The following is a 23,250-nucleotide window of genomic DNA, read 5'->3' as shown; positions in this document are numbered from 1 at the left end:
GAATAAAGCCTCAATCCCGCACCAATAGCCCGTTTAAAACCTACTCGCTGTACTGCCTCATTTTCAAACCGAGCACAATATTCTAGGCGTGCATGTATGTGGAACTTCTTTCGCACCCTACATAGCCAACTGTGCCAATCGGAGGTGGGTGTATTAGAAGAGACAATGTCCAACCCACACGCACAATCAAGCACCACAACAACCACACTTGCAGAGTGCACCTGGTGCAAAGTAAAACTTTATTGATGCTATTTTGGTTTGGGTAATTGGCAGATGAAATGCTATGAGTAGGAACGTACCTGGCGAAATGGTTTTAAATGAAAACGACGGTGTTTATTCCACCAAAACGCAACAAACATCACAACAGTGCAAAAGAGGCTTCAAAAAGGTCAGTCCTCGTGTCACCTTCATGACTAAACTATCAACCGACACATGCTGTTGAACATCACTTGGTAAATATAAAATAACAGGGCCGAAGAGGTACCGAGATGATGGCATTGGTTATACAGTCATGGAATTATTTTTAAAAAGTGATTTAAAGTCATGTAATGGACATGCAATAACACTCAAGCCACTAAAAAAATACTGACTCTTCTTATCAATGTAAGGTTGCCATCACGACTGACCCGTGGGGTGGGTGATCAGCGTGGCTGTGTAGGTTGCAAAGCTCCACTGGGTGTAAACATTTCTGAATACAAAATACTTTATAGTTTTATCCAATTTAAACAATTTGTTTGTGTGTATATAATGTATCACGCTTTTGCATACAAGTCCTATCACGGATAACAAGTGACAATGACTGGGTTATTGCCAGTGTCACTTCCAAGGAGGATTAAGTTATTTGTTTTCCCAGGATGCCACATATGCAAAGGCTGGGTCTAGTGGGCATAACTGATCCAGATTAACACTTCATTAATAAGAACACTTGGATCATATTATCACAAATATACAGGCATTTGTAGCACTGCACGTAGCACAGCACGCAGACACGTACAACTGATCATGGAAGATGTATTGGTTTATTTCTTGGCAAATGTATAAAATCTGCGAGTATAAAGACTTGCAATTGGAAAATGGAAATTTCAATACCTGGTATGAAGTCAACTCAGCTGTTTCCTCCAGTTTCAAGAAAATTAATACCATTGTTGGACATAAACAGTTGCTGCCATTTCGAAAGACTCACACTTCCTACAGAAATGTGGAATTTCCAATAGCTGGCTCAGAGCTGTAAAGCGATGAGCAAAACCCCTTTCCCATTTAAAATAAAACGTAAAAAAAAAATCCACACTGGCATGTAAGGATGCTGCCCACAAATGTTCAATCAAGTCCACACCTCAAGATGCTGCTGCCAGTGTATTTGCGTTGAACTTGTGTAGTAATGCTGGGTTGGTGGCCAGGCTTCAGCGATCAAGGGGGCTGAGTGAGCAATGAGGGTGAGTCGGTATCGCAGCGTGGGCCCATGCTCTCTCTGGTTATGACCAAAGGTCAGAGTCTCCGAAATTTGTGAGCAGCGAGACATTGCAGTGAGCGTCACCCAAGTGCCTCGAGATGAGTGGTAAGGGAGAGATTTGGCATTGTCGGATCTCCTATGGTAGTTCCATTTAGCAGGGCAGGGCAGGGCACTGTGGCATGGGCCTGACCACACAGAGGTCCAGTTCAGCTCTTGAAGGAGAATCTGATGAAGTCAACCTCGATATCAACCTGGAAAATCACAAACATAAAGTGGCTGTTATTTAAATAGATTAATAGCTTGCTGAGATCACCAATTTCTCAAGAGCAATCAGTGCAACAAAATTGTACATAGTTTTAACGGCTGTGAAATGGCCCTTAATGGCCGACTTTCTCCCACAATGTGACAGGGTCCTTCTTTCACAGATCATTCTGATAATTCCAGACAAGCCTTTTGAGATCAACAAACTAGCATCACACACACCAGAACGTTCCTTCAATTAATTATGATATTCATTACTCAATAACAGTTTACCGAACAAATTCGAAAACAAACCCACGAGAGTACTCACAGAATTCTTCTTATGAAATTTATATGAGGCTGGAAGATCGTATCTGAGTTCCGCAATCACTTCCATGTTCACCTTCCATTCTTCAGCTTTCTTCCGTATATGCTTAAAACACAGACACAACGGCTATTACCGCTTGGCATTGGATCCTTTTATCGGTCTCATCTCATTCGATGAACATGGGTCATACTCAACACTTGCGTGCACACATGCATAGCCGGTAGCGGGACCATACCTGCCTCGTAGCTGTCTTGTGAAGAGAGTAGACGGCCGTGTTGGCCAGCTCCAAACCTGCCTGCAGAAACACCATGTCCATCCCTTCTCACACATGGGCAAAGGGAATAGAGCGACGTTGGACTGAAACCATGACATTTCTAGTAGACGTGTAACGATGATTCAAAACATTGATTGAACTCAATGCTTGCCTGCCAAGGTACATTAATTGAATCGCGCATGCACAAATCTATTATTTGTGAATCATCAAATGCAGAATCGTGACGCAGGGAAGGCAGGGGACGAATCGCTAAGATGCGTGGCGTGCCAGGAATCACCTTTGTTTTGCTTGGTGCCGAATGGTGGGTTCATGACGACGGTGTGGAAGGCTTTGCGCCAGCGCGGCTGGTGCAGCGCGCACACGTCGCTCTGCACGACGTCCACCACGCCCACGTCAAACTCATCCACGTTGTGCAGACAAGTCTCCAGCGCCTCCTCGTCCACGTCAAAGCCCACGCACAGGCTGCAATTACAAAACAAATACAGGTGTAATGGGTTCATTGAGATGACTTGTACACATATAGACACTCAAAATGTGATTTCAATAAAAGCAAGAAAACTATGTCATTCCATGTCATTAGCCTTTATTCAGACTACTTTTTAAAATGTTGACTCTATTAAATGCTTTTTGTTCTTTTGAATGGAAAAAATCGTGCTAATATTAATACAGTAATATCGATAGAAAATAGTAGATTATACGAACCCAGCACCCAGCATTGCCGCCCCGATGCTCAAGACCCCACAGCCACAGCCCAGGTCTCCCACCAGCTTCCCCTCCAGGTCGTCGTAGCGCGTGTGGATGGTGTGAAGCATACAGGCTGCAAAACAACAACCACCATCGATTACCACCAAGTGGAGGGGATGTCACCATGGCGCTTATGTCAGACTTGGTGCATTCTGAGATCACCCAAAGGTTCCCTGGCAGGAGGCTATGGGGTAGACCCAGGTGTTATGGCAGAGGTGTGGAACCTTTAACTTACAGAGAGCCGAATAGTACTTCCAAACACGTTTGGCGGGGCCAATACACACACCTCCGTCACTTCTATCACGGTGTGAGGCCCTTGCTGTAACATAAGTGCCTGGGTTACATTTTTAAAACCAAGTGTTGCCAGTTCAAAAAAAATTCACCTCCAGTGCCCAATGCTTCGAGTAACAAATATGGATTGTGGGCTATTTTGAAGTGGTAGGCCTAATGATGCAGCGAGTCAGGTGAAATCAAATCATGGGCTGGAGGTCCCCCATCCCTATGTTATGGGTTAATTAAATAAAACAGAACAGCTAAAATCCCACCGAGAATAAGACTTTAAATAACTGCCTACATTTAGGGAATTAAACGGAAATGAGTATATGCATGTGAGATAAAGAATGTTAATTTAAGACAACCCGAAGAAACCAATCGGTGCTATTATAGCCACGTCTTTACAGCCCTCAGGGGCTTGAGCATTAAGGGTGTGAACTTGTCGACCTCCACCATATCAGGCAGTGTTTTCCTTCTTTCCACCCTTGCTTAAATTACCTTAGAATCCATTGCAATTATGCCCCCTCCCCCACCTCGCGGTGTCAGTGGGAGAGACGCTACCTGCGATGTGCGGCCGCGTGGCGTACTGCTCCAGATGCACCTTGGGCCGTGCGAAGTCGTCCACCTGCTGCAGATTGCTTTCCAGCTCCTTGAGCCTCAGGCGCTTCATGGCTCCACACTGAAACAATCGACAACGGCGTTGCGAGGTGACTGGCTCAAGAGATCCGAGTGCTGAGCCGGCACTGCCGAGATTCTGGGTTTGAACCAGGTTCTCGAGTGTAGCGAGTTAGTGATGGTCGAAGCCCCGATTGGCACGGTTGGCTGCTCATGGTGCAAAAGAAGTTCAATATACGTACATATCAATGATCGGACATCACATTAAATAGCATTCTTCGGTTAATTTGTCAAAACTTCAGACGTAACACTAAACACATCGACTTGAATGCCATGCGAAGAACGTCATTCTCGTTTGGCTGAGCGGTTGAGAAAGTGGCGCCCTCTCCTGAGCGAGCCAGGTCGTTTGGCGGGATCTCTTGAGATAGTTCTGCGATATCCGCTTCCGCGGGCCCTTCTCCAACACAACGAAGTTGACCTCCTCCGGCACCTCACGGTTGGTTCTTTGGCGCGTGGCCCTAGGAAGCCAAACGTAGCACGTGGCAAAGAGCCCCCCCCCCTCCCCGCGTATGACTATTAACATACTTTTGAGGGAAAGTGCTGTTAGCGAGCGCTTATGAAGGTCGGTAGGGTACAACGAGGGGTTGGGTGACCACAGCAACCACGGCGGGCCGCAAATGTATAATCACACTTTTTGGGTCTTTGAGTAAAGTCACGTAGATAGAAAAATATTTTTTTTAAATCACGACGTTTCGATCGCAACACAAGCAATCGTCTTCAGGTGAAAAAATACAGCAGGCGAACTGCTGAGGCAGGAGACAAATATTTCACCTGAAACGTCGTGATATTTTTTTTTCTATCTACATGAATTTACCGAAAGACCCAAAGAGTATGAATTCCCGCAGTCACGAAAGCTTCAAGTCAAGATGTATATATACACACATCACATTAACATTAACATGACGTTGCCCGTCTTCTGCACGGGAACGCCTTAAGGCCACGTGCTGCCCAGCCACCTCGGGCCGCGCTCTCAAGATCCCGCATGGCTCACGGGGTGATACCCAATCAACTGAAACCACGACCCCGCCACCAAGAAGGGTCGCGGCGTCTTCCTGCGGCGAGAGAGATGCGGACACGACCAATAACAACAACCATTCACAAAATTATCGCACAATCGGGAGAGAACTGGGAGGGGGGAGAGATGACGTCAACGAAACTCCGTGGCCTCGAGGCGCGGTGGCCTCCACAAGGCCCTCGTTCAGCAGGGTTAACTAAAGGACATGTGTGTTTGTGTGTGTTTTGTGTGTTTGTGTGTGTTTGTGTGTGTCTGTGTGTGTCTGTGTGTGTCTGTGTGTGTGTTTGTGGGTGTTTTGTGTGTTTGTGTGTGTTTGTGTGTGTCTGTGTGTGTCTGTGTGTGTCTGTGTGTGTGTTTGAGTGTGTTTGTGTGTGTCTGTGTGTGTCTGTGTGTGTGTGTTTGTGTGTCTGTGTGTGTCTGTGTGTGTGTTTGTGGGTGTTTGTGTGTCTGTGTGTGTGTCTGTGTGTGTGTGTCTGTGTGTGTGTGTGTGTCTGTGTGTTTGTGTGTGTGTCTGTGTGTGTGTCTGTGTGTTTGTGTGTGTGTCTGTGTGTTTGTGTGTGTGTCTGTGTGTGTTTGTGTGTGTGTCTGTGTGTGTGTCTGTGTGTTTGTGTGTGTGTCTGTGTGTTTGTGTGTGTCTGTGTGTGTGTCTGTGTGTGTGTCTGTGTGTGTCTGTGTGTGTGTCTGTGTGTGTGTCTGTGTGTGTGTCTGTGTGTGTGTCTGTGTGTGTGTCTGTGTGTGTCTGTGTGTGTGTTTGTGTGTGTCTGTGTGTGTGTTTGTGTGTGTGTCTGTGTGTTTGTGTGTGTGTCTGTGTGTTTGTGTGTGTGTCTGTGTGTTTGTGTGTCTGTGTGTGTCTGTGTGTGTGTTTGTGTGTGTGTCTGTGTGTGTGTTTGTATGTGTTTGTGTGTGTCTGTGTGTGTCTGTGTGTGTCTGTGTGTTTGTGTGTGCACATCACGACAAGTTACATAGACGTGGGCTGCAGTCTCTCCCCGACAGCGCTGCTGCTCTCGGCCTACCGTCGCCTCCCCCCCCCCACACCACAACAACAATCGCCATTCGCCACTAAGTGGCGGTGACGTCACCACGACGCTTGTGCCAGGCTAGGTGCACCTTGAGGCCACACACAGAGACACCCCACACCGACCTCCTCGGGATGAGGCTGGGGGGCGAGCAGCGGCGCGGGACAAATCGCGTTGCTCCTCCTCCCGCTCCTCCTGCTGCTGCTGCTGCTCGTGTGTCGTGAGCGGTGGCGATTCTCGGGGCCAGCGAGAGCCTCGATGTTTGGCGAGTCGCCGGTCGACTCGAGGCGACGCACAGCGCGAGAGCGAGAGGACTTTGTGAAAGAAACGCGTCGTCAAGGCCGGAGTTTATCAACTACACTGAGCGCTGACATCTTGACGGCGAAGGGGCCGCGGTGAACAGCACCGACGGCTGTCCGCTCTGGACTCGTCCACGACGGCGCCAGGGACCGCCGTCAAACTCGGGACGCGTCGCGTTGCTGTCGATGGGGCCGAGGAGCAAGGGGCCGTCCGTGAATGACGTCACGCGAGTTTGGACGATTTTTGACCCCGCCCCCTCCTTGTCGTCACATGGCGTCACAAAAAGTCAGATCCCCCCCCCCTCTCAAATATGACGTCACAAAGCTCTGCCCCCGCCCCCCCAACACCATATTTCCATTTTGAAAATAAAACATGCTTCAAATCGTATTCTTGGTTCTTTCGGTAAAGTCACGTAGAAGGGAAGTGATAAAATAATACAAATATATCATTGTATATATTATTTTATTAGTTCCCTTCTATGTAAAGCTTTGGCTCCGAAGACGAAACACTTTGCAGGAAATATCCATGATGTATATTTTTTTAGAGTGAAAATGTTGCTGTACAGTATTCGCATAGTCCTCTTTAGTAGAATTTTCATGGGTTTGAATCTTCTCACATTTCATTTATACCTCAGCAACACACTATGGAGGCAAATCCATGATGTATTTATTTAATAGTGACGTTTTTTTCTGAAATTGTATGCTAGCTTTACTACCCGGCATCGCCCGGGACTTGGATTCTTGAGATCTTTGTTTTTTTTATCTATATATATTCTCTCTATATCTTATATTCATCTTTAGAGAAATATTTGATGCTAAAATATGAGTAAAAAATGCGTGAATCTTTATTTAAGATGTGCTAGATCCGTGTATGTTACACCGGGTACAGCTAATACAGTTTCAGTGTAAAAAATAGTATTTAGTATATCTTCAATTATCGATAACATGTAATAATCAAATCAAACACGCACTACATGATAAATATGCTCCATTTCAATGCTGTCGATATTCTACTGCTTGTGACTATGGAATCGATACTATTAATTGCGCGGCTATTTATTTATATACATGTACTGCACGTTCCATTCTGGCCGGATCGTGTGTGCGAATGTGTGCTCTGGTCTGGCGGGCAAACCACGTGCAGTGAACTATTGCACGCTCCTCTTTGCTGTGCCTGATTTAGTTGTGCAGTACAGATGTTTGATTTCTGGCAATATATGTAACACACGTATTCAATATACAAGGACATTAGCTACGTTACTGTTTTTTATGTTGCCAATAATTAAGGATATTCTCAATAAGTTGATGAAATATATTGTCTAAAATCCATATATATATCAACCCATACGGTTTACCCGTATTCTTGTCCGCGAAAATAGGGTTTTCAGGTCCATACGGCGTGCAGCCGTTTCCATACGGGCAAAAAAATAGTCTGTGTTTTTCCCTTGTGATGGGACTTTGTAGGATAAACATTGAGATTTATAAGGGCACGGGGTGACCAATAAGGTCTGGATTGGTCTGTAATAAGTTAGGCACTGATAAGGGCTTGACAGGTGTGATTAAATCAAACATATAAAGAAGAAAACAGCACGTAAAATGCCATAAGGATAACTAGTGCAAAAATATTGTTGTTATTTAAAAACAGATATTTGACAAGTTTGTTTAACCAGAGAGCAGGTTAATCTCATTTGCAAGAGTGATCTGAGTCAAAGGACAAAAATAATCAAATAAAGTACCTGGACTGTAATAACAGCCAAATAAAATGTGCACACTTGCAAATTAGACGTATCATGGTCTCTTGAGTTCTCCCCGTAGTTAAACAAAATAAGGCAAGTACATGCTTTAGAAATTCAACTGTGTGCTCACAGAATCCCCAAAAGCTGGTGAGAATGCATAAATGTGGGAGCAGACGGGAGACCATCCATCAGTGGATAGATCATCGCTGATGATAATCGAGGTTCACTACAAATGTGTTAATTTTAGATTTTATTGTTAATTATTAGCTTAACAGTTAAATGCTTTTGCAATAATTGACTTACACATCACACAATTGGAAACTGCATCAGGTGTAAAGCGCGAGGTTCTGAAATTCCTTGCCTCTGTTGGCAACAGGGCCTTCACGACAGAGAGCGCTAGAAATCCGTCTAGAGACGAGACTATTTTGTCTACTCTGCCATGCTGGCCAGAGATGAGAGGACCCACACTTTACCCCACCACATGCTATATCTGCCGATTGACTGTGGTGTACCCATCAATACTCTGGGTGGACAGAGGCGGGGGCGATTTAAGAAACGTACCCAGGGGCTCAAATATCGTGCTGGGAGTTCAAACTGATGATATCTGCATTGAAATTCCAGTGTGCTCACCATTACATCATGATAGCATCCGAAAACTACACTTGATTAACTTAAATGACATTGGACTCCCTAACACGATTCACATTCACACATTTCATTTTGGCAGGTGCAGTTTGATGGTTCTCACAGATCCGGCATGCTATACTCACACTAGTCACGTGACATTGATGTTGGTTATTCGTGGTAGATTGATTTTTATGACCTTTGTATAACAGATATTTGATCTGTGATCCAGCCTTTTTGACACCAAGGGTTGATGAATCACTAAGATATTTGTGGAGCTTCTAAACCCGCTGGCCTGCGAGATGGCCAAAATGTGACTGTACAGCAAATATGTTCGTGAACCAATTTCTGTGGAGGGGTTTCTCATAATTTTAATTCACAATAAGCAAAACACTCAATAGATAACTGTAAATTGCTCAAATATCACCATACAGGACTCTCCTGAAAATAAATCTTTAGACTGAGTCCTTCTAGCGAAAATGTATTGGTATAATTATAATAAAAACGAAATCTCATTATTTAAATTGAAACAACAAAAACAGCATGTGAGACGTAAACCAAAAATAGCATAACAAATTTCGTGATTAAATATGATATATTAGATTTAAGACAAAGTTTTCCTTAATTGAATGTATTTCTTTCATTAAAAAAATACTTTTCTCAAAATAAAAGATATGACTTGAAATGTTTTTGTTATATATACATCAATCCCTCACCAACCACGTGCGTTTCATCCGCCGTAAATATGCATCCACGGTTTTCCTTCGGCATACCAATTTACTAACCGCGGTATGGAGTTTTTTGTATCCGCGGTTGAGCACGGAGACCGGCACTTGTGATTTCAAATCACCCACATCTCTTTTCCCTCCGTGCATCGTCTCATCTCCCAGCACCCACCACCGCTCTCTTCCCACCAGCCAGAGGTCGCAACTGGGTACCCGATACCCGTACCCTACCCGATACCCGGCTACCCGTACCTGGCCAGGTACGGGTACCCGTTTGCGACCCTGGTGCGGCCGGGTACGGGTACGGGTAGGCCGTGAGTCACTGGTGAGTAACCGTTTGTCACTCATTTTGGGTAGGGTACGGGTACGGGTAGGGAACGGGTACCCGTACCCGGCTGGGTACGGGTACGGGTACCCATTTGCGACCCTGGTGCGGCTGGGTACAGGTACGGGTAAGGAATCAAAACCCGTTTGCGACCTCTGCCACCAGCACGTAGAGGGTGCCCAAAGCCCTTCTTCGTTCAAGCAACCACCATTAGCTGATCATCAGCGCCATCGTCGTCACCACGGACTTCAACCCTCAGTATTCTATTTGTGTTTAGTGAAGGAACAGGCAACTTGGGCTTTGACGAGTGTGAACGCGCCCATGGTTGCTCTAATCCCCTATTTCCCTTAAGGCGTTCATATAGCCAACCGCTGTTTTTGCCAACCACGCCGGATTTCAGGAACGTACCTTCGCGGTTTGGCGAGGGATTGTTGTATTTAAAAGGTATATTTAATTTCCCCAAATAATATCTTCACCCGCCACCTACGGAGTTCAGAGCGCGGCAGCCGGAGTGTAGCGGTTCAGGAGACGCTGAGCCTCCCTCCGTCCGCTCATAAGCGCTCCGTGTGTGGTCGTGTAGAAGTTCACGTCCGTCGCCTCGCCTGCGAACAGCACCTGCAGGGAGGTCAGACACAAGGCAAAGTAATTTAGTGCTCATTCACATTTCAAGTATCAAGTTCATTTTAATTACCTCGTCATGCGTAACCATGTTGCCCGCCGTGTGACTCGTGTAAGTGTGTATTACCTGTCATATGCATGATTTATGACGCATTTGTAAAGTTTGGTAAAAGCCGGGGTTTAATTTCAGCGGGTCTGTCTGGGCTGGCAGCCAAGAAAATATGTCTACTCTTGGTACACCACGTTCTCTGTGCCTCTTGCGTTGGCTGAGGATACTAATCATGTGCCTAATCCGGTCTACCAACGACCCGGAAAATCTTCAGTGAAAAATGAATCCCTCGTCGAAGCTCTATCATTATCGGTGCTCATACATTTGTCAATGCCCCTTGCAGCTTTGCTCACTGGGCAGCCGCGCTGATCGCCTACCCCTCAAGGCCATGGTGCACATTCAAGGAAATATTCACTGGCGGTTGTCACCAGAGGTGTGGACTCGAGTCATGCGACTTGGACTCGAGTCAGACTCGAGTCATGATTTTGATGACTTCAGACTCGACTTGGACTTGCCTCATCTTTGACTCGACTTGACTCGGGACTCGAGAGCAAAGACTTGAGACTTACTTGTGACTTGCACAACAATGACTTTGTCCCACCTCAGAGGTGTGGACTCGAGTCATGCGACTTGGACTCGAGTCAGACTCGAGTCATGATTTTGATGACTTCAGACTCGACTTGGACTTGCCTCATCTTTGACTCGACTTGACTCGGGACTCGAGAGCAAAGACTTGAGACTTACTTGTGACTTGCACAACAATGACTTTGTCCCACCTCAGAGGTGTGGACTCGAGTCATGCGACTTGGACTCGAGTCAGACTCGAGTCATGATTTTGATGACTTCAGACTCGACTTGGACTTGCCTCATCTTTGACTCGACTTGACTCGGGACTCGAGAGCAAAGACTTGAGACTTACTTGTGACTTGCATAACAATGACTTTGTCCCACCTCTGGTTGTCACTGTGATATTTGCAGCACTGTTTTCTTTTTTAAATGTAGCTGTTGAAATTTGGAAAGATCTGAAGGCTTCTCCTCCGATGGCAAATTCCAATGAGCTTACAGACAGAGGTCACGTGACTCTCCGATGTTACGTGCTCTGTACTACCCAACACTATTCATCAAACATACTTTTTTTAACCCCTGGCAAATGAGGTTCCAATGGTGTAAATGCTTACCCCGAGCTCTCATACTCTGATGGTGCATTGTCTTTGAGTTGTGCGCCTTTTGGCGTCATCTGGTCCAATCCATGCGAGACTAGGCTCTAAGGAAAGCTGTCTCGGGTGTGGACCAAGCAACTTCAAGGACAGTGCATATATTATCAGAGTTATGTTTTTTGTTTGCATTATGGCTGCAGGTATTGTGATCTATGCAAACATGACTCCTTGTAAAAAAAGGTGTCAGTTTTGTTGCCAGATAGAAGGGTAAAAAAACAATTATCATACTTTTTAAATTGGCTACATAGAACTCCGTCACTCTCTGCCATTGCCGTACCAATAGTTGTAGTTGCGCATAGTAAATGTGTTGCTGGTGACAGTTGCTAATGACAATTACCCTAACTTTTCCTCAGTCCACGGATAAATATGTGCATGTGTATAGGGCGCTTGAATGCCTCAGCAACTCAAGGCGCTTGACGTCACATCTCATGTCTACCAATCCAGTGCACTCCTGCAGTCGAGCTAAGGGGGGTGGCCCTTGTGGGAGCAGCAGTCTCTGTGTGGCGGAGCCAAGTAAGACACAGCAGCGGCCTGAAAATGGACATCGGTCTGCCAGTCGGGGGCAATTATCTTGAGGCTGGGTGGCAATGTGCAGGTTGTTAAAACTATTCATCTATTTTTTTATTTTATCAGCTAAAGCCCACAGAGCTATATAGCACATTTCCGGGAGGGACTTGACCACAAATGATAAGTCAATGAAACGGCTCATCCTGTGGACATTAGCAGCCAACTACTCTCAACATATGAGGAAGTAAAAAACAGAGAACCCGGAGAAAAATGCACGCGACCATGGGGACAGAGTCATGCACACTCCAAATATAGAGCAGGTGTCAGGGTTGGGATCGAACCCACGACCATTCTGTATACCAGGCAAGGGAGTTAACATCTCGCCACTGCGATGCCCCAATGTGAGAAGCGACAACTACAATGGGGGGCCTGTCTAGGAGGTGGGTGGAGTGGGATTGTTGAGGGAGGGGTATTTTGGGGTCTTGCCTGGGGGTCTCTGCGCCCAGGTACAGGCTCGGCCAGGGCTTGCTGCTCCGTGCGCGCGTTCACCCCGAGAGGGATGTAGGTGTAGGCGCCCTGGAAGAAGCGATCCTTGTTCCACGTGGTCACCAGCACCTGCACCAGCCGGCTCACGGGCAGCCGCGTGAATTGCCGCAGCAACCTGCGAAGAAGCAAGTGCGCACAGAGTCCTCAACCCCACCTACACGTATAGCTCTTGTAGCTACGCAACTAACTCATTCCGTCCGGAATGAGTTATAGTAGGATTTGTTTATTAGCAATGTATATTTTTGAATAACGGTCATGATGAATGACTGGGTGGCTCAGGGTATCAACAATAACAAAAACCGCCATTCGCTACTAAGTGGCGGCGACATCACCACAGCGCTTGTGCCAGGCTATGTGCACTTTCAGGACAGAGCACGAATCCAGCATCGCTGAGATCCCTGGGTTTGTAGCCGGCATTCAGCTACCCATAATTGTTATTCTTAGGGTTTTTCGGTAAAGTCACGTAGGTAAAAATTTAAAATTAATAAAAGTAAAATAAAAATAAAATAAAAATCACGTGATACAGCAATCGTGCTGTGACGGTTCCACCTGAAGACGGAAGCTTGTGTTGTCTCCGAAACGTCGTGATTTTTATTTTATTTTACTTTTATTAATTTTTCTTTTTTACCTACGTGACTTTACCGAAAAAAACCTAAGAATATGAATCCTTGCAGTCACAAAAGCTTCAAATCTAGAATTACCCATAATTGTTTTAAGCCAAGTTCTCAAGTGAAGAAAGTAGATGGTCACTGCTCAGTCAGTCACCGTTTTTTTGTTATTTAATTTTGATGAATTGCAGCTTTAAATATAAATTCTATGAAACATGTTATACACATTTATAATAGAGGTTTTTGTTTGGTTAGATCGCGTAAACATATATAATGTCGTTAAAACCCGCCACCACCCGACACAGCCAACTAGTGAGGGTTGTCACGTAAACAGAACGTGGCCAATTCGTCACTAGTACAGCACACCGGTGTGTTGGAGAGCCAAGCCACAACATTTACAAACTGAGTACGACGTTTTGCCAGTAATTACAACGAGTTCATCAGGCGACAGTCGGATTTGTGGAGAAGTCTAACTGTTTCGTTCCTTATATAGAGGCGTCGATGTGGTGACCACGCTTCTGTGCTCTTGCACAAAGTGTGGGGGGGTTATTGAGGCAAAGTCCATTATGCATGTGCATTATGCGAGCCCTTTGAACGTGTCCTTCCTGTCTATTGTGTTTATTAAAATAGCCCTACCAACGGTAATCCCTATTGAAGCACGCTGCCCTTTGTAGGCATGCATTTAAATAATGTATTGTTTGATTATTCGCTTCCACTAAGACGGTAGCTTTCCGAACGGTTAAAGTTATTTTGATTTCTTCCAATTTAGATAGATTCTCTAATTAGTCTTGGCCAGTAATAGCTAGTTTTGCACAACACTTCAATGTGATCAAAATCAATTGAGTTACAACAAGGACACTCAATTGATTTTGATAATGTTGTTGTCCTTGTTGGACACTCAATTGATTTTGATAATGCTGAAGTTTTGTGCAAAACTAGCTACTACTGGCCAAGACTAATGAGAGAATGTATCGAAATTGAAAGAAATTAAAATAACAAACGCTCTGGTTCTTTCGGTAAAGTCACGTAGATAGAAAACATAATTAAAGAAAACACCACGTTTCGGTCAGGTGAGAAAATGATCTGCTGTTGTGTCTTTATATAGGCACGGGGGGGAAGGCGTGAAGCGAAGGGTGGGGGCTGGCACAGGGGGAAGAGGGGGAGGGTTTGTAGCGTGCAAGGACGGATGGGGCTGGAGAAATTAGCAAGTAAAGGAGCTCGAATTAGTAATCGGACAACGACAACCGCGTGGGTGAGTGAAAATCAGAGCAGTGAAAACTTGGCGCGGTTTATCACATCCTTCCAATGATTGCTCAATCTGAATCCATCTTCTCGATTCAAGTTTTGTCTGTGTTTGTATATCTGGATGGCTTCATGAACAAATCTCTGATGGTGGCCCGAGGGTTTGCAGAGCATCTTGGTCTCGGAGAAAACAATGTCACGTGTGCCTACAGCAGGGGTCGGCAACCTGCGGCTCCGGAGCCGCATGCGGCTCTTTTGAACCTTGACCGCGGCTCCGGGGCGGATGCTAGCGAGGGGAGGAGGCGCACTGTGACACCTGCTCTGGCGTTGCCGCTGCTGACAGGTCGCCGCTCAGCTCCACACTGCCCGCCCGGTGACAGGCAATAACGTTGCCGTTGCTTTGTCACATGTTTGGAAGAAGTAAAAACCTTCCTGGGCAGCAAAGAGCTCACCTTTGCTGAGCTGGAACAGCCAGAGTGGCTGGAAAAATTACATTTTATGGTAGACATGACAGCACATCTAAACACGCTAAATACAACCCTTCAGGGGAAAGGAGGCACAGCCCTGCACATGCTGGAGGAGGTTTTGGCATTCGAGCGCAAGTTGACAGTGTTTGTCAAAGATTTACAGAGAGGTACACTGTCTCACTTTCCCTCTTTGAGAGAGTTCAAACAAAGTCATGATACGATAAATTTGGAATATTTCAAGTCTGCAATCACCACAATGCAAAGTTCGTTTGGGAAACGATTCTGTGAGTTCAGAGAGGAAAAAACGACATTATCCTTCCCTGTCACTCCCCTGGCGATCGATCCATCCCTATTGAATATGACTGCATTTGCAGGTGTAAGTCAACCTGATCTTGAGATGGAACTGGCTGATATAGCCGACAAAGATATATGGGTGTCCAAGTTCAAATGCTTGACCGCTACTCTTGAGGATGTTGCCCGTCAGAAGGCCATTCTGGCTCAGAATCATAAATGGAGTGATATTGAAAACCTTCCCAAACAGGACAAACTTGTATTCGAAACATGGAATGCCATCCCCAACACTTATATAAACATGAAAAAGTATGCATTTGGAGTCCTGTCGATCTTCGGCTCCACATATGTATGTGAGCAGGTCTTCTCCAACATGAACTATATTAAAAACAAACATCGATCACGCCTCACAGATGACAGCTTGCAAGCCTGTGTGAAAATGAAGGTGACGTCTTACAGCCCTGATGTGCAGACACTGTGCACTGAGGTTCAGGAGCAAAAATCCCATTAACCAGGTAATTTAGCTATTAATTTGCAAAAATATATTTTACATTGTTAAGTGAAAAAGTCATTTTTTTATTCAGATTGACAGCTGACTGCACGATCCTGTATATAGCAATAAGGTAAGAAACAATATATGCAGTGTTATATTTGTTTTAATAGTTGCAATGGTTTTGCGGCTCCCAGTTTGTTTTTTCCTTCGGAAACGGGTCCAAGTGGCTCTTTATGTCTTAAAGGTTGCAGACCCCTGGCCTACAGCATTGAAACAATGATCCGCCACGGCCGACAGCAGTTCATTTTCTCACCTACCTACGTGACTTTACCGAAAGAACAAGAGAGTATGGATACCTGCAGTCACGAAAGCTTCAAATCAAATCAAAATAACTTTAACCGTTCGGATAGCTACCGTCTTAGTGCTGCGTGGAAGCGAATCAGCACATAATAAATTATTTAAATGCATGCCTGCACAGGGCAGCGTACTTCAATAGGGATTACCGTTGGTCGGACTATTTAATAAACACAACATACAGGAAGGGCCAGTTCAAAGCGCCCGCATAATGCACATGCATAATGGGTGTTGCCTCAATAATCCCCCCCCCCCCCCCACATTGTGCAAGAGCGCAGAAGCGTGGTCACCACATCTACGCCTCTATATAAGGAACGAAACAGATAGACTTCTCCACAAATCTGGCTGTCGCCTGATGAAGCTAGTTGTAATTATTGGCGAAACGGCGTACTCAGATTGTAAATGTTGTGTCTTGGCTCTCCAACACACCGTTAGTGCTGTACTAGTGACGAATTGGCCACGTTCTGTTTTCGTGACAACCGTCACTAGTTTGCTGTGTCGGGTGGCGGGTTTTAACGACATATTCATATATTTACGCGCTCTAACCCAAAAAACCCTCGATTATGGATGATATTGGTCGCGAAAGCTTACGTGTTAAACATTTTTTCGACTGCTATGCGAAGCGCATCTCAGGAGTGAAGTGCACACGGAAGCGTGCCCCCTCAATGTGGATAAAATTGTCACTTGAAGCAACATCATGAATAAAATAGCAGCCTCCATCCTCCATCAAAATAGGAGGCAAAATGATTCAATGCGTGTTGACTGATTGAAACACACTCGTAACTTGGGCAGATATCAAGCCCTATTAATATCGCGATGGGTAACGTCTCCGCGCTGCCTGTGCCAGGCTATGTGCATTACACACACAAACGCGCTTGCGATAGAGCCATGCTCGTTACCTCACACACACGTCCCCCACCACGCTTGACTCCAGCGTGTCCATGTGCCGTGCCTCCCTGCCGGTCACCCAGCCGCACAGCACGTTCGGGTGCCGTGCCACCGAGTTGAAGCCGGTGATCTTCTTGTACCAGCTGTCTTGCCACGAGCCTGCAGCTGTGGCAGATCCTCCTTCCGTACCTGCTGGGACCTCCAACGTCCTGTCGTGCATGGCTCTATCCTCTGGCCCCTCGTTCCACACGAACTGCATACTGTCCCAACCGTGCGGCCAGAAGGGGCTCTCGAACTCCAGGAAGATCTTGCTGACAGCGCCGAAGCCCAGGCGCTCGATGGCCCTCAGCTTCCTCGGTGGCAGCGGCGGATGGAACATGGAGGCCCCGTTGGTCTGCGGGGAGGGTGCGTTGGACAGGTCACAATTGAGGAGGCAGTGCTGTCTGCTGCGCGTATAAGATGTGGCTGTTGGTGTCGACGTCTAAACAAATGGACTTTTGCCACTTCTTACCTGCTAGTCACAATAGGGTTTATACTGTGTTTCTTAATTACGAGGGTGTTTCAATAACGAAATATACTATTTAATGATTGTGTAACCTGTTATGGAGATTTACGTGAGAAAACATGCATAGTGATATGATAAAAAAAATATCGTGGCACCCTTGCATGAATGTACATTACAAGAACAGACCATTGTGAGTTGTTTTTTTCCTCCCCTGAGAGTATAAGGCAAATGATATTTATCAAAGAATAAATGTCAAATATGGTGACTGAATTTTGCAACACTTACACATGGGTGGTACATCTGCAATGAGGATGGGAGCATGTTTGCGATGATAGAAGTGCTAGGGCACGTGATGCTTCAACTTCAGCCAACATAGCTCGTGTCGAGAGTTGATTTTGAGTGGCAGATGAGCACATATCATTGATCATAGGGAAGAGTGGCAACGATTCATTCAATAATCCATGACAAGTTGAATTTCCAAAAAATGTGTCCGTTGGGTCTTCTAAAATGTTAACATAAGACCCTAATATTCTTTGGGTCTTTCGGTAAAGTCACGTAGATAGGTTCAAAGAAAATACCCAAAAACTACGACGTTTCGATCACAAGGCAAGCGATAGTCATCTGGAGGAAGACCTTAAAGCAAACAGGATGTGCGTTTATCGATTAACCAAAAGCCCCCCCCTCCCCCCCATGAGAGCTATGAATTGAGGAAGTACAGCACATGGCTACCCCTCCATCTGTGTAAAGGCTTCTATCCACCCACCTACCCCCTATATAATTACGGACATCGTTATTATTATGAGCACAGTATTAATTCAGTGTTATTATCGAGTGGTGAGCTAGAGGACCTTCAGGTATCCCAGCGACACTGTGACGATGACGTGATCGGCGTGGAACTCCGATCCATCCTCGCACACGACCCGCACTGGGTGGGCACCTGCGCCTCCCTCGGCTGCGGTCTGTTCTGTGCGGAGGCCCCAGTGGATGGAGGACACCGCCTTGTTGAAGATCACGCTGCCCGCGGGCAGGCGATCCACCAGCGTGTCCACGATGGCGCTGAATCCGCGGGGCCCCAGCGAATTGAAGAAGCGGCCCTCAAACCCCGAGTAGTGACCCAGCTCCGAGAGGTTGAAGTCGTACATGGAGGAGCACGCTTCGTCCGTGCACTCGATGCGCTTGCACCACTCGAACACGCCTTTGCTCGCCTCGTCCCAGGATCCGGACGATGACGACGAGAAGAATTTTTCATCCAGGAAGTCTCCCACGCTCCTGTGACCTGCTGCGGCGGAAGGAGCCTCGGTGCCGCCAGTGCCCCCGTACACTCTGTCGGTCTCTCCGAAAGCGTCGCCCATGATCTCGCTGAAACGCTTGCAGACCTCAGACACTGTGCCCGAGGGCAGTCGCTCTCCGCGTTCCGTGAAGAAGTGGTCCACGTCTGGCAGGTAGCAGCTCGGCTCGCACATGCGGTACTCCTCGTGGTCATCCCGGTCCTTCTGTTGATCCCCTCCATCCTGGCCGCTAGCCCTGCCAGTGGCCAGCAGTCCGTGCGTCTGGGCGAGCCGGTACAGAGGGTTTCCATTCTCCCCGTGGATCCACGCAGCGCCCAGCTCGGCGGCGTGCCCCAGACGGAATGGCCGAGCCGTGTGGACGCGACCTCCGGCTCGCTCGAGCGCCTCCAGCACCAACAGCTTGGGTCCCCGCACGCCACTCTTGGCCAGGGTCACTGCGGCTCCGAGTCCCGCTAATCCGCAGCCGATGATGAGGATTCGCGGTCCGCTGCGTGGCCACGGGCGAACAATTCCCCCCGTCGCCTCCACATCTGAAAGGTCAAACACGAAAAAAGTAAAGTGGCCGGGTGGGCCAGAGGTCAGAGACGCTGAGCTGGCACCACTGCGCCAGGGCTCCCTCACAATACTCTGAAAGGTGTTAAAGGTGCAACCGTGCGATTTCTTACTCAGGCCATTTCTGGTTCAAGGACTACAGGGAGCTCTAGACAGCCCCTCTGGAGGGTTTTCGGCCTTCTTTTCCACACATGTTCTGTTGCCAGAAAAAAGGGGAAAACCGATTCCCATATTTTGGTACTGGCAAAGGAGGTCCCGTGAGTATGTATGTTGAACTTCTTTCGCACCGCACGTAGTAAACCGTGCTACTCTGAGGTTCGAAATCGGAGGTATGTCGCCTATATACAGTAAACCCTCTCTATCCGCGTGGTTTACGTTCGCGAAGACGCTCGCAAATGCAGAATTCGTGAATGCAGAAACCTTGTTCCAAAAGTTTAATAACAATGACTACAAGAAAATAATAAATTATCAGTGACAATTTTTGTTTGAATTACCCTTGATGACGATTTGACGACGATGGGGTTGGTGGTGGTGAGGAATTCATGAGGATGACTCCTTCGGGAGATGCACGGTGTTTGGTAAAACAACGCAGCACATCTGTTATCATTTTAGCCCTCGCGTGAGCGCTAGCAACAACACTTTTCCCTGATCGCTTTCGTTTTAAGGGACCTCACACTCGACTCGTTAATACCAAAGCATGTATAAACGAGTTGACTGTAAGTTAAAAAAATGCACAATGCAGGAGCGAGTTGAGAGCGGGATTACTATGAGTACGGCGGGTCTCGAGTAGGCATTTCGTGTGTGTTCAAACTCTTTGGTTCTTTCGGTAAAGTAACTCCGTGACCTCACCGAAAGAACCAAAGAGTATGGATTCCTGCAGTCACGAAAGCTTCAAATCAAGTGCGTGTTCATTTACGAACTCGCGCATAGGATTTACAAGTCACGGTGATGTCCCCAACAACGCTTGTGCCAGGCTAGGCGCACGTGTAGTGTGTAAGGGTCGCTGGCGGGGATTCACTGGACAGACCTGAATATTGTTTGGGTGTTTTTGGCACGAATGACGTGATATAAAATACACACGTTTAATTATGATGGCGTAACTGGCTGAGATGACTGGCAGATGCAATACCTGCATCCAGAGCGGTGCCAAAAAGTTGTCACAACACGCAAAGTTTGCCCCTCGGAGTTTTAACAGACTGTTTGGGCGAGTTCTTTTGGGCAGCACTTATAGTATGAAGGCCGACACAGCACACGAGGAGGGGGTGGTTGGTCAGCACAACTCCCGGCCGCCTTTGTCTCCCGAGTTGCGATGTTTACACATCGTAACGGCTACTCGTTTGAGGCTGAGTCGACCCAGGGGAAGCCCCAGGATCGGTTCAAGTAACCCGTCAATGGTGTTGACCGTGAGCGGGAATCGAACTCTGGCTCGCCGGTTTCGTAGCGCGACGCGCTTGACCGCTGCACTGCCGCTCCCCAGTCACTCACTCCCATACACAAACAAAGACAAAGATCCCCCGTATAGCCTGAACAGACTGTTGGGGCAAGTGCACGGCACACGAGGGGGTGGGTGGCCAACAACCACGCCCGGCCCCATTTGTCTCCCTCGTGGCGATGTTTACGCACCGCACCAGGTACTCATTTGAGGCTGAGTCAACCTAGGGGAGGTCCAAGATCGGTTCAGATAATCGTCACCGCTGTTGGCCGTGAGCGGGAATCGAACTCGGGTGGCCCGGGTTCGTAGCGCGGCGCGCTAACCGCTGCACCACCGCTCCCCGCTCCCACGCACGGACACAACGGCACTCACGCACACTCGCTCGTGTGATTTGATTACCTTCGGGACGCTCTCGGAAAACATTTGCGTTCATTTCCGACGTGGAGCCTCGCACGGAACGGTCACAAGACGGGCAGGGAAGCAGACGGGCAGACAAGGAGACAGACAGACAGGCAGGCAGGAAGACAGGCAGGTATAGGTAAACAGGCAGGTAGACAGCCAGGCAGGTAGACAGACAGGCAGACAGGCAGGTAGGTAGTTAGACAGGCAGATAGGCAGGTAGGTAAACAGACAGGTAGTTAGACAGGCAGACAGACAGGCAGACTGACAAAGCGAAATGCGGGCAGATAGCAAGAGTGACAGGAAATCAAGATGACAGGCAGACGGACAAGTAGATCAATAGAGACAGGCGGATAGATAGACACACACAGCACACGTACACACAAAACTCCACACGGACAGACGCGCACAGAGAGACACCGAGGCGCGCGCGCGCGCACAGAGACGCCGGCTCTGACAAGGAAGCTGACGCGGGCGTCTCTGGTGAGCTGGCACGCCGCTATATTTAACCCCTTTGTGCCGCTCGAGTTTTCCACTCCGTGAAGCCCGTTAAAGACGGGCGGTGCAAAGTGCGCGGCGCGCGACCACGTTGGGGCCAAGAGACCATGGTCCAACACGGGCCCTGACCAATCTCTTCACGGAGCAGTGATAAACGACGAATGCACGCACGCACGCACGTCCACGCACGTACGCACACGCACACACGTGCATACACATACATATAACTCCCGTTCGCCACTAAGGGGCCGTTCATAATTGACGTCACGCGATTTTGGACGATTTTTTACCTCCCCCCCCCTTCGTCACACGACGTCACAAAAAGTCAGACCCCCCCCCCCCTCAAATATGACGTCACAAAGCTCTGCCCCCTCCCCCCCCAAAAATAAAACATGCTTCAAATCGCTTTAAACTATTGTCATTGTAGCGCTGCACTCTGATGTTGTAGGAGAAAACATTTAGTAAAAAGTCTATTTAATTAAGTATAACGTGTTGTCTATATTTATTTAAAGTTGCGCCTTTTGATGTGACGTCACATTTCTCAAACCCCCCCCCCCTCGTCACACATCATCACAAATGTCAGACCCCCCCCCCCCCTCGACGTCTCTTGTGCCAGGCGAGATGCACGCTTAGGCCATGTGAAGTGTCCAGGGCTTGCTGTTGGTAAGGGGGTCACGGGTCGGGCCAGGGTAAGATGACTGCCAGATGTACCGTCTGTGCTCCCACCGCTGTACCAACGTGCTGCGTTTTATCAGCCCTGCGCTTCGCTCGTTGTTGTGAGCGACGCTCCTCTGCCCTCTGTTGTTGTTTGAGGGCGACTGCCTCCAGCTGCCCAGTAGCGTCCTTCACGAAAATTCCTCCTCCACCGAAGCCGATCTTGACACTGCTGGTACCAGCCAAGTTTTTCCCAGTAAGGGCGATGGTATCAATGTATATTTCAAGTATAGCAAGTTTCAAGTATTTTTTTAATCTCATTTGGACCATCACTCCTGTACACAGTGGCATGCTATTGTGAATGACATCACAGGATCCTTCACATGCATTGCGTAGCAGACCGTGAGTAGTATGTTTGTGGTTAAACCACTCGCGTTTAATAACCAGGGCGGCTGCTGTATTCAAACTGTGAATCTACAACAAGCGGCGAGCGTGCGACCGAAAGGCCCCATTAAAGAGGCCATCGCGAACGATGGGATTTCATGGCACCACCAACAACCTCGTCATCGATTCCATCCCTTCTGCCAGATCCTACACACACCCAAACCTCCAGGGCCTTGTCGAGACTTCTGATCTTGCTTGGGCGATGACCGCTGCCAAAGTTCGACTCCTATTCTCGACAAGTGGGATCAAAGTCATGCTGGAGCGGCCTTTGATTCCATAAACATTTACACGAGGTGGTGGGGGGGGGGGTTAAAAAAACTGGACAATGTCACGAGACACATCTTTCTGTTTAATGTTTGGCAAAATACAGAAACCAAATATCCCATACTTGTATTACTATTGATTGTTAAAAGGTGTTTTTACATTACTTGTTCAGTGCGAATCCAATTAATGTATTTGAAACCCTTCATGCA

General features: G+C 47.4%; 2 protein-coding genes across 5 annotated transcripts; both read right to left on the bottom strand.

The window, feature by feature from the left end:
- Window positions 1-216: 216 nt before the first annotated feature.
- Window positions 217-6,508, bottom strand: METTL5 (methyltransferase 5, N6-adenosine). 4 transcript variants are annotated; one of them, XR_013639249.1, is made up of 7 exons: window positions 6,141-6,504; window positions 3,871-3,988; window positions 2,995-3,109; window positions 2,570-2,754; window positions 2,258-2,336; window positions 2,022-2,123; window positions 217-1,701 (listed from the first exon to the last, which is right to left on the bottom strand). XR_013639249.1 is itself a non-coding variant. In XM_078867915.1 (7 exons), exons 2-7 carry the CDS (start codon window positions 3,977-3,979, stop codon window positions 1,657-1,659), a joined length of 612 nt encoding a protein of 203 aa, XP_078724041.1. In that variant the 5' UTR covers window positions 3,980-3,988; window positions 6,141-6,508; the 3' UTR covers window positions 217-1,656. The 4 variants fall into 4 exon arrangements, 3 of the variants coding, with proteins under 3 accessions (XP_078724041.1, XP_078724040.1, XP_078724039.1); XM_078867915.1 differs by having other exon boundaries at window positions 2,258-2,313; window positions 6,141-6,508; XM_078867914.1 differs by having other exon boundaries at window positions 2,254-2,336; window positions 3,871-4,131; window positions 6,141-6,506.
- A 2,608-nt stretch (window positions 6,509-9,116) lies between these two features.
- LOC144941667 (peroxisomal N(1)-acetyl-spermine/spermidine oxidase-like) lies at window positions 9,117-21,626 on the bottom strand. Its single transcript, XM_078868032.1, has 5 exons — window positions 21,182-21,626; window positions 18,358-19,328; window positions 17,016-17,398; window positions 12,602-12,776; window positions 9,117-10,339 (listed from the first exon to the last, which is right to left on the bottom strand). Exons 1-5 carry the CDS (start codon window positions 21,213-21,215, stop codon window positions 10,217-10,219), a joined length of 1,686 nt encoding a protein of 561 aa, XP_078724158.1. The 5' UTR covers window positions 21,216-21,626; the 3' UTR covers window positions 9,117-10,216.
- Between the last annotated feature and the right edge of the window lie 1,624 nt (window positions 21,627-23,250).

This window comes from Lampetra fluviatilis, chromosome 2, assembly GCF_964198595.1.
Source record: "Lampetra fluviatilis chromosome 2, kcLamFluv1.1, whole genome shotgun sequence".
In the NCBI taxonomy this organism is placed as follows: domain Eukaryota; kingdom Metazoa; phylum Chordata; class Hyperoartia; order Petromyzontiformes; family Petromyzontidae; genus Lampetra; species Lampetra fluviatilis.
Note: the sequence above shows the minus strand (reverse complement) of the source record. Positions and strands in the feature narration are given on the sequence as shown.